Genomic DNA, 10,918 nt, shown 5'->3' with positions numbered 1-10,918 from the left:
CTCCCGGGCCCTCTGTTCCCTCTGGGTGGAGGCCCTCCTCCCGCCTCCTTCCATGTCTCAGATCTCTCCGCGTTGTCTCCTGGCCACCCCTGCCTCTTCCTGGTGATGATCACTAGCCTTTGGGCTGACTTCCCTGGTATGGTCCTGGGTTGCCCACATGTCCCTGTGCGGGGCCTCCGTGCTGGCGGGTGGGGCCGTCACTGGCTGGCGCAGGTTTCAGACAAGCACACCGAGCAGCCGTCCTCACACTCTACCTGGGTGTCGGGTCGGCGGACCTGGCCCTCTGACCCCGACCCTCCGCACCGTGCGGCCCATGGCTCTGCTCTTGGTCATCCGCCCCTCCGGGCCTCTCAGACGTGGGCCCTGTCGGGGGCTGCCCGGCCTGTGGGCCCCTCCTTTCGGGCCTTCCCCCGGGCAGGCTTGCGGCCTCGGCTCTCGCACCCCTGGGTGTTCAGGGTAGTTTGGGGGTGGGGAGGCCTTGCCAAGTGTGTGCACCCAGTTACAGGCAGTGCCTGGCCTTTCACCGGCAGAGGGTACATCCTGGCCTGTGCAGCCTGGCAGAGCGTGGCCGACCCCACGCTGGCCTCGTTAGCGCTCTGCAGACCCCCATCCCGCACCTTTATCTCGTGTGGTTTTCCAAGTTTCGTTGCTAAAGTTAGCTGCTGTGGAATCCCGGCTCTACCTCGCCCTCAGGTTGGGCCATCTGACCTGTGTCCCCCACTCGCCTCCTACCTGGACGCCCCTGCTCTCTGGCGTTAGTTCTGCTCCGTGGGAACAGCCGGGTCCCCTTCACCATCCCTGACCCCCTCAGTTCCCCTGGCTTTCCATGTGTACCATTCTAGGTCTATTTTTAAATTTCTTACTAAACTGGTTACTTTTGTTTTTTAATTGCTAGTAGTAAAAACAATACTATTTTCAGCCTTATAAGTATTAGCTCTTTTAAAATGCTCAACTGCCAGACACTTGCTTTGCTGTTAGTGGAAAACCCACTTTAAGGTTGGGCGTTTTCAGTTTCAAACAGACGGTTTACCCAAGTATACCTCCTGGCTCATTGGTTTTCAAGTACATACTCCATTGGAAAATACATCCTGGAAATGAGTTTTTGTTCAGTTTATTTTGGCAAGTGTTTAGAACAGCCGGAGACAGAGGTCTCTGAGGCCCCTGAGCTAGGGCCCCACGGTCACTGCAGGCTGGGCCACCGCCTGCCTCCTGGCCCTGCCTTGCTGAGTCCCCCTCAGCACCCCTTCTTTGCCTGTTCTGGGGTCTCACCTTCTTTCTTATTTTTAAAGGTGCTGTCACTAACGTTACTGTAAGCATTTTTACCCAATTAGCTTAGAAATGAAATGCTCTTCTTGAACTAAAGGTTTGATAGTTATAGAATAATCATGTCTCTGAATTCTGCCTTGGAAGATTCAGGCTTAGTCGATAGAAAGACTTAACGTAGCCCCTGAGACCCCTCCGTTTCCAAGTGCTGAGCCTGGGAAACGTTTCCTCACTGGGTGTGGCTGCGGTGGCAGCTTTCACACCTGAGCTGTCCCTCTTTTCACCAGGCGGGCGCCAACATCGACACCTGCTCAGAGGACCAGAGGACCCCGCTGATGGAGGCGGCAGAAAACAACCACTTAGACGCGGTGAAGTACCTCATCAAGGCCGGGGCCCTTGTGGATCCGAAGGTACTCAGTGCTCAGAAGCACACCCCTGTTTCATGTAGAAGCTCCTCATAAAGAGGAACAGGGCCGGTTCCTTGCTGGAACGTCTTCAGAAATTGGTAGCCACCAGGCATCCACCGGGTTGTCTGGAAGTAGGTAGTTCACCTTAACTTGGTTACCGGTTTATTTGTGGAAAATACTACTGAGCACTGGATCCACTATGCCTGACGGTAGTCAAGCATCTGATAAGGAGTTTGTTTGCCGAGGTGTTCAGCTTCCTTCTTTGGATAGGCACACCTTCTCTCTTCTGTCTATTTGGAGCAGTTAGGCAAGAAAGAGAAATAAAAGTCATCCATATTGGAAAGGGGGAAGAAAAATGATCTCTGTTCACAGATGACATGATCTTATATGTAAAAAATCATAAAGAATCCACACAAAAAATTGTTAGTACTAATAAATACATTCAGGAAAGTTGTAAGATACCAAATCAATACAGAAATATCAGTTGTATTTCTATACACCTGTGATGAACTATCCAAAAAGGAAATTAAGAAAACAATTCCATTTACAATAGCACTGAGAAGAGTAAAATACTTAGGAGTAAACTTAACCAAGGAAGCGAAAGATTTGTACACTAAAAAATGCCGAAAGAAATTAAAGAAGACACAGATAAATGGAAATTACCTGGTGTTCATGGATTGGAAGAAGACAGTACATTCATTCCTCAGTATCTGCAGGGGATTGATTCCAGGACCCCTGCAGATAACAACCCACCGATGCCCGAGTCTCTTAATAGTACAGTCAGCCCTCCATATCTGTGGGTTCTGCATCCGTAGATACTGAGTGCTGAGTGTATTGTTAAAATGTCATTGCTACCGAGAACGATCTACAGATTCAGTGCAATCCCTGTCAGAATCCCAATGCCTTTTTTTACAGCTTATAGAAAAACCCATCCTAAAATTCATAGGGAACCTTAAGGGACCCTGAACAACCAAAACAGTCTTGCAAAAGAACAAAGCTGGAGGCCTCACACTTCCTGACTTCAAAACTTATGACAGAGCTACAGTAATCAAAACCATGTGGTACCGGCCTAGAGACAGACGTATAGAACAGTGAATAGAGTGCCCAGAAATAAACCCTTGCAGATACGATCAAGTGATTACTGTTAAGGGGACCCAGAGCATCCAATGGCAGGAGAGGGCGTCTTTTCACAAGTGCTGGGAAAACTGGACTTTCACATGCAGAAGGATGAGGTTACAGTGTATTCAGAAATTAGCTCAAAGGGGATCAAAGACCTAAACTTAAAGAGCTAAAATTGTAAAACTCTGGGAAGAAAACAGGAAAATCTGTATGACATTGGATTTGGCAATGATTTCTTGGGTATGACACCAAAAGCACAGACAATAAAAGGAAAAACTAGGTAACTTAAACTTCATCAAAATTAATAAACTTCTGTCCATCAAAGGACACTATTCAAGAGAGTGAAGAGGCAACCCACAGAAGGGGAAGATATTCATAAATTCTGTATCTGACAGGGCTTTACTATCCAGAATATATTGACAAGTCCTACCACTCAATAACAAACTCCAGCCCAGCTCAAAAATGGGCAGAGTGTGAGTAGACATTTCTCCAGAGAAGATATTTGAATGGCCGGTTAGCACGTGAAAAGATGTTCAACATCATTAGTCATTAGGGAAATGCAATCAAAACCATGGTGAGACCCTTAGGACAACTGTTATTTAAAAATCAGAAAATAAGTGCTAGCAAAGATGTGGAGAAATTGGAATTCTCATATATTGCTGGTGGAAACGTAACATGATGCAGTTAACTGTGGAAAGCAGTTTGGTGGCTCCTCAAACAGTTAAACATAGAATTACTATATGATCCAGCAGTTCCAATCCAGGGTATGTACTCAAAGAAACAGGAAGCAAGGACATGGACAGGTATGTACACACCTCGTTCACAGCATTGTTTACAGTAACTAAAAGGTGGAAGCAACCCAGTGTCCATTGACGGGCGATGGATAAGCCAGCTGTGGTCCATCCATACGATGGAGTGTTATTCAGCCTTACTTCAAAAAGGAAGGAAATTCTGACAAAGGCTGCAACACGGGTGAACTTGAGAACGTTATGCTGAGTGAAAGAAGCCAGACACAGAAGGACGAATATTGTGTGATTCCACTTATGTGCGGAACCTGGGACAGGCAGATTCAGAGACTGAAAGTAGATTGGAGGTTACCCGGGGTGAGGGGGGGGATACTGTTGCTGAGTGGTGACCGAGCTTCTGCCTGGGCTGATGGACAGGCTTTGAGAATAGAGTGTGGTGATGGTACAGCTCTGTGAAAGCAATTCATGTTGCCACTGAAATCACTCTGAAATGGTTAAAAGGGCGAGTTTTATGTCATATACACACACACGCAATAATAATAAAAATGCTAAATTTTACAGCCCTTCAAATTAATACACATTTTTTCCAACAAAAAAATGATCGTTCTGTTCATACTAATTTATCAACTCCTTTTTCCCATCAAATTAACTTCTCTTTTTTCTACGTCATTAAATATTCTATAACATTATTTCAAGTGGCTGTGTTGTATTTCATGATATAATTTGTATCATGTTTTTAGATTTGCTGATTGTTTAATATTTATGTTATTTTCAGTTTTTATTGTACACAATGCTTCAACAGACATTTCATAGCTAAATCTTTGCACGTTTGATTTCTTTAAGACAGATTTCTGGGTGTGTGTGTGCAATTGCTAGATCAAAATATATAATCATTTCTAAGGCTTTTGATCCCTCTCTCTGAATTGCATCTGGGAGTGTCTGAGCACTCATTTCCCTGTACTCTTACAAGTGCTGATCATTACAGTTAAAAAAAATTAACAATTTGATATGCAAAAATGATTATTTATTTGTTTGTTTACTATTTTAATTTGCTTCTCTCAAAGTGAACTTTTTTTGTATATAGTTATTTACATTTGTTGTGAATATTTTTTCAAGCTGGTATTTAGTCCTTTGCTTTTGGTGGTTTTTGAGATCTGGAAACCTTTAGTTTTTCTATGACTATCTATAGATAACTGTTATTAATCCTCTCCGTTAGGATGGGTGGGTGAGTTCTGCCCAGTTCTCGGCCAGGGGACGATTTCCCAGCCTCGTCACAGGAGCCAGCGCCCAAGCAAAGCACCACTGAAGAGGCAAGAGGTCAGTGTTCAGGGCTTTACAGAAGCAGCTGGAGCCTGCAGGACAAGTGATTGGAGGAGGTCTGGAGTAGACAGTTCACCGATGAGCTTGTTAGCAGCACTCTGGGTGCTGTAGAAGAAAGGGTCCTTGAAATCCAAGACCAATCAGAGAAACCATTCTGTCTGAAAAGCAGACTGTAGGACAACATTGAGCTGTCTGATGTGTAATTGGAGTCCCAGAAAGGAGAGAAAACCCAGTGGAAAAAAATTTATTGAAGGAAAAATGGTCATAAATTTCCCAAATTTGGTGAAAAATAACCTACAGATTCAAGAAACTCAGCAAACCCCAAGCTGGATAAATACTAAGGCTGGCACACCTAAATACATCACGTTAAACTGTTGAAAACCTTAACACAGCCCCAGAAAAACAACACAATACGTGTAAGCGAACATTAAGAAAATTTGCCAACTTTGCATTTGAAACGACGGAGGCCAGGAGACAATGGAGTGATGTTCTTGTTGTGCTAAAAGGGAAGAAAAAAACTCAAAAAGATTGTCAGCCCAGAATGCTACAGCCAGTAAAAGCGTCCTTCAGAAAGCACTTGTGAAATAAAACATTTTCAGGTACATAAAAGCTGATAGGACTTACCAGCAGGTTTACGCTAAAGCTTGTGGGAGGAAAATCCCGTTCTTGGGGATAATGAAAATACTAGAAATGGTAAATACTTGTTTTCTTTAAATTTCTGAAAAGACAAAGGCTGCTTAAAGCAAGAAGAATATTGTAAGATGGCATTTACACAAACTTGGAAGTAAGACAGGACAGCGGGAGTACAGGGGGAGCCAGTGGTGGATGTGAGCAGGGTCCTCGGGTTTTAGTTTTTTCCTGGGAGGGAATAAGTACTGACCTAAGTGGATGGAAAAGTTGAAGGTTGTGATCCCTACAGAACATTAAGGCAATAATTTCAAAGAAGTATAGCTTTAAGGAAAACTTTTTAAAAAGCTAGTAGAAGAAGTAAAACGGAATGTTAAAAAATACTTGTGTAACTAAAAAGCAGGAAAAGAGGAATAGAAACAGATAGGACAAATAGGAAGGTGGTCATCTAACTCTAAAACCATGTCGTAATTACATCCAGTGTCAGAGGACGAAGCCCTCCAGCCAAGGGCAGACGTTTGTCTGAGCCAGTGAGCAGGCGAGAACCAGCTCTGCTTCCCTGGAGAACACACGCTAACACACGGACCGGGCTTGAGTGAGCAGGGTCAGGGCACACGTCAGGCACGTGGCAAACAGAAGAATCAAACACAAAAGGCAAAATTACAGAACTTTTGGAGGTTAAGAGGGAAGATTAGCTTTGTGATTCGAGCATCGGGAAAGATTTCTTCAACAAGACAAAAGTACAGAAATGATTGATAAAGTCAAATGCATTAGAAATCAGAATTTCTGATCAACAAAAGATGTCACAAGGTACATGAAGGGCAGCTACAACCGGGAGAGGGTTTTGCAGCCAGAGGGCATCAGGGCCTCCTACAGATGAAAGAAAGTAACCGGAAGCAATGGGTGAGGAAGGTGACCAGGCAGTTCCCTGGAGAGGAGATGTGTGACCGGGATATGCCGGGAAGGCGCCTGCCTTTCAAGCACCCGAGACACCCCATTCCCTGGCCGTAGAATCCCGTGAAGCCCACAGCTGAGCCCATCTGGGGGAGCAGCACACGCGTGTCATTGTTGGGGGGGGGGTCTCGGTGTTGGGGGACCCCGTGGGCAACTCTTGCACGAGGAATCTGGGAAACGTATGGCAATGTTTGGTGAATATTGGTGAAAAACGAGTCTTCCTCGACCAAATGCACAAACTGGGCTAGTTTTACATCAGTTGACATAAGTGAATTAGTGCTATGTGTTCTCTACAAAGTGAAATCTCCAAACCATAATGTTGAACTAAATATGAATTGCAGACAGGTATATGATATGTTATTTATAGACAATTTAAAAACATAAGACCGTCGTTTGTGGATGCATATACATGTAGCAGAAGTATCAAGAGCGGTGTCAGCATAATAGCCATTGCACTCAGACTGGCGATCTGGAAGGAGTCTTTTTGTTGAGATGGTTCAGGTAACGTGGCACCCTTAGTGTCCTTGAGAAGATGGAGCTAAAGCCATCTAGGAGGTGTGCCCGGCAGCCAGCGGACGCAACCTGGAGGTGGTCAGCCGCCGTGACGTGTGTCAGGCTGCACGGTGAGCTTGCCCCGTCACGCTGTGATTTCTCGGGACCTAAATGCATTTGTGTTGCAGGACGCAGAGGGCTCCACCTGTTTGCACTTGGCTGCCAAGAAAGGCCACTATGATGTGGTTCAGTACCTGCTGTCCAATGGGCAGATGGATGTCAACTGTCAGGTAAACCACCTCCTCCACTCGTGACAGCACCTGACGGGCTGGCCAGAGGCGTGGTACTCCTTCTTGGTGATCCTGGCCCCTTCCACCCTCCGAGGCACCCCACCCCCCACCCCTGCCAGGTCCTGGAAGGCCTGGCCTCATCCTCCGGCCCCGTCCACCTCCCTCCTAACCTGCCTACTGGCCGCTCGCCAAGCTCTGCGCCGCTGCCCGGCTGCAGGCTTGTCCTGAGTTGTCTGCCTGGGCTGCCCTGGTCTCCTTGTGGCCTGTGTTCAGATGCTGCTACTTGAGCAGGGTCTCTGGCCTCCTGTGTGCCGTGCCACCCCTGTGGCACCTCATCGTCCCTCCCAGCACTGGCCACTGTTGGACATTCCACCTCTTCCCCTGTGTGTTTGTTTACTTCTTGTCCACCTGCTGTCAGGACCCCGGGGTGGTGTTTGTGTGACCTGCAGTGCCTGGTTACAGAGCAGGTCCTGTGCGTGTCTGGTGAGCGAGTGAGTGGCTGGGGAGAGCCAATGAGGGTGGGGCCTTCTAACTTACCAGGGACCCCTCCTGTTCTCCGGGGCCCCCTTCCGCTCCCCGGGACCCCCACCCCCCATGACTTGAAGCTCTGGGATGACCGTCTCCCACCACAGGGCCCCCCATCTTCTGGCCCAGCCATTGCCGCTAACCCAGCTCCTGTGCCCACCACCCTGACTGGGACACCCTCCCAGACGGACCAGAAATGCAGCTCCCTGCAGTGTGGTTTGTCCAACCTCTGTTCTAGTGGGGTCCATGGGCCCCCTTCCCGTTTTTTTGTTTGTTTGTTTGTTTGTTTTTTTGGCGGTGCGCGGGCCTCTCACCGTTGTGGAGCACAGGCTCCGGACACGCAGGCTCAGCGGCCACGGCCCATGGGCCCAGCCGCTCCGCGGCATGTGGGATCTTCCCGGACCGGGGCACGAACCCGTGTCACCTGCATTGGCAGGCGGACTCTCAACCACTGCGCCACCAGGGAAGCCCCCCTGGTTTGGTTTTTTATCTCCCACTCGGTCGGGTTTTGTGAGTTTCTCCCCCCAGGCTGGGCTGTGTTGCCCCTGCCATGTCCCCAGTGCCCGTGGTAGGCCTGCAGGGACCATCTCGCTTTAGTCATGGAGGCCGTGTGCATCCACCAGGAAAATGTGGTGACTGGAAAGTGGAGAATGTTGTGCTAGAGTGTTTGCAGAGTAGGAACTGGCACCGTAATACTCGTTTCCTAAGAGTCGCCTCCGGGGTAGAGCGGCACACAGCCAGCTCATCACAGCCATGGTCCAGCCTGCAGGGGTTCAGCCCTGGTGAGCTTCTGCTCTGGCCCTTGAAGAAGGGGCTGGGACTTTTCATGGCCTCCATTCATCTCTGGGCCTCATGTCCATCCGTCTGTCTGTCTGTAGTTCTTGGCTGTTGCTCCTGCTTCGTGCGTGGAGTCTGTCCTGGGACCAGAAGGGTGGGCAGGTGCATCCCGGTCAGTGCTTCCCGCCAGCCGGGCACGGACTCTGCAGCTGGGTCTGCTCCGTGGCCTTCTGGCCTTTTTCTTAGGTGACTGTCACATGCGCACAGGTGTGTCGAGTTGCCTGGTGGGCCCTGCCTGCTCGCTGAGATCCCCAGGCGGCGCTCTGAGCCTCAGTTTCCTCCAACAAAATGGGGACTCAGGCTGGCTCCCGCCCCCCCGGGGCCTCCTTGGAGGTCCCGAGTGGTGAGGTGCCTCACGTCTTGTGTCTCTAGGAGCTGTGATGGATGTTTGTTTCTTTCTTTTGAAATTAGGATGATGGCGGCTGGACGCCCATGATTTGGGCCACTGAGTATAAGCACGTGGACCTTGTGAAACTGCTGCTGTCCAAGGGGTCTGACATCAACATCCGGGACAACGTGAGTCTCCCCCAGGACGGCGCACCCTGGGGGACTGGGGACGGGTGTGCCGGGTGGCAGTGGCCCAGCGCCCGCCTGTGGCTCTGACTTCTTCCCATTGAGTCGCTAGCCGTGTGTTGACCCAGCGCAGTTTCCAGTGGTTATTTTGTGTGTCAGCCAGCTGCTGGATGTGAACCGAGGGGCACAGGTCCCTGAGGCCTGCCCCTCGGGCAGAGCTGCCTTTTCAGAGGTTTTTAGAGACACTGACTCCCATGTCTGTGGTGGCATCCGAGGCCCCAGGGCCCACCCCATACCTGGGCCAAGGTCGGGGGACTCACCAGTCCCTCTGGGAACAGCCCTCTGCTGTGTGTCAGTGGGGCTGTTTGGTCACAGGCAGCACCAGGCGCATCTGATGAACTCAAAGGGGAATTTCTCGGGCGGGTTTTCAGGGACCCACGAACCGGTGGGGTGATAGGGCTGGCAGAGTTGGGGGGCTGTTCTGGCACAATCCCCCGTGCTGCTTCCCAGGCACAGGGACAGGGCTCCTGGGACACAGGCAGGGTGTGGCCTGTGGAGCTGTGTCCACCTTTAACAGCGTTACCCAAGCCATAAGCAGGAAGTCTAGCCACACACTTGTTAAACTGATAATGGAATAAGGCAGGAAGGCGTGCCCACCCCTCAGTTCGGAGCCCTCAGTGGACTCTTTGAAGAAAGGATGGGAGCAGTGGCTGGTCGGTCCTCCTGGCTGCTCTGCGTGAGGACCCTCCCACACCCAGAAAACAGGGGTAGCAGCTCCCAGCCGAGGGCTGGGCACAGCTGGTTGGTGACGTCTTTGCCAACTCCACAGAGCTGGGCCCTGGGACGTGAGAGCAGCTGAGGGCCGGGAAACCCTGGGGGCTTCAGGTGAGGGTGCTGCGGAGGGAGGCGACAAGGTCCGGGGAAGCTACAGCACACGGCCGTCACACTCTGCCTTGTTCCTCGAGGGATGGCGGCGTGGTTTGGAGCAGCCTCGGCCCTGGGTGCTTGGGCAGGACTGGACCGTCGGGGCACATGGGCGGCGCACGGCCTCGCAGCATCCAGCAGTGTACGCTCTGGTTGTTCTGAGGGATTGGAAGAACTGATTGAGGCGTGTGTTTGTTATTTATATGTTGAAACAGCGTCATTGTTTTATTTCAATAGCTTCATTGAAGTATGACTGGCAGACTGTGCTATTTAAAGTGTACAATTAGATAAATTCTAACCCCAGTCACCATCACACAACCAGGACAGTGGATGCCACTTACCCCTAGGTTTCCTCCTGCGCCTCCTAACCAGCCCCCTTAACCAGGCGTAACCAGCCCGCCTGCTTCCTGTCGCAGCTGGGCTAGTCCCATCCGAGTGTGGGTCCCCCTCCTTTTCTGTTGCTGCGAGAGGCTGTCTGCTTGCTTTTCCTGCGCCTGTGGACCATGGCCGGGCTCCCTGGTGGGGCTGTGACCTTCCTGCTCAGGTGCTGCCACTCCTTTGGGTGCAGCCATTTCCAGGGTAGGAGGGTCTGGTTCCTTTACGGTCTCCCCAGCACTTAATGTAGTCGGTCTTTATCTTCTTTGGTGAAGGATCTGTTCAGGTCTTTTGCTCATTTTTTACTGAATTGTTTATTTTCTTATTCTCTAGTTTGGAGAGTTTTTGTGTATTCTGGATACAAGTCCTTTACCAGATAATGTGTTTCATAAATCCTAACCATTGTCTTTGGAGGAGCACATGTTTCTAATTTTGGTGAAGTCCAGTTTATCTGTTATTTTTTGTATGAATCATGTGAAATCACTGCCAAACCCATGACCCTAGAGACTCTGTGTTTTCGATCGCG

General features: G+C 49.7%; 1 protein-coding gene across 11 annotated transcripts in view; it reads left to right on the top strand.

Moving 5' to 3' along the window:
• EHMT1 (euchromatic histone lysine methyltransferase 1) overlaps positions 1-10,918 on the top strand; it is a 151,736-nt gene that overhangs the window by 120,815 nt on the left and 20,003 nt on the right. For 8 of the 11 annotated variants that reach the window (XM_024126084.3, XM_024126083.3, XM_055089358.1 and 5 more), the window contains exons 16-18: positions 1,551-1,673; positions 7,117-7,218; positions 8,992-9,096. In XM_024126084.3, coding sequence (XP_023981852.1) covers positions 1,551-1,673; positions 7,117-7,218; positions 8,992-9,096 — 330 coding nt within the window. Of the gene's footprint in view, positions 1-1,550; positions 1,674-4,751; positions 5,455-7,116; positions 7,219-8,991; positions 9,097-10,918 lie in introns of those variants that run through there. The other 3 variants (XR_008618973.1, XR_008618972.1, XM_055089360.1) reach the window with 3 other exon arrangements.

This window comes from Physeter macrocephalus, chromosome 13 (genome assembly GCF_002837175.3).
Source record: "Physeter macrocephalus isolate SW-GA chromosome 13, ASM283717v5, whole genome shotgun sequence".
Classification (NCBI taxonomy): Eukaryota; Metazoa; Chordata; class Mammalia; order Artiodactyla; family Physeteridae; genus Physeter; species Physeter macrocephalus.
The sequence above is the reverse complement of the archived record's forward strand: the minus strand, read 5'-3'. Positions and strand labels throughout refer to the sequence as shown.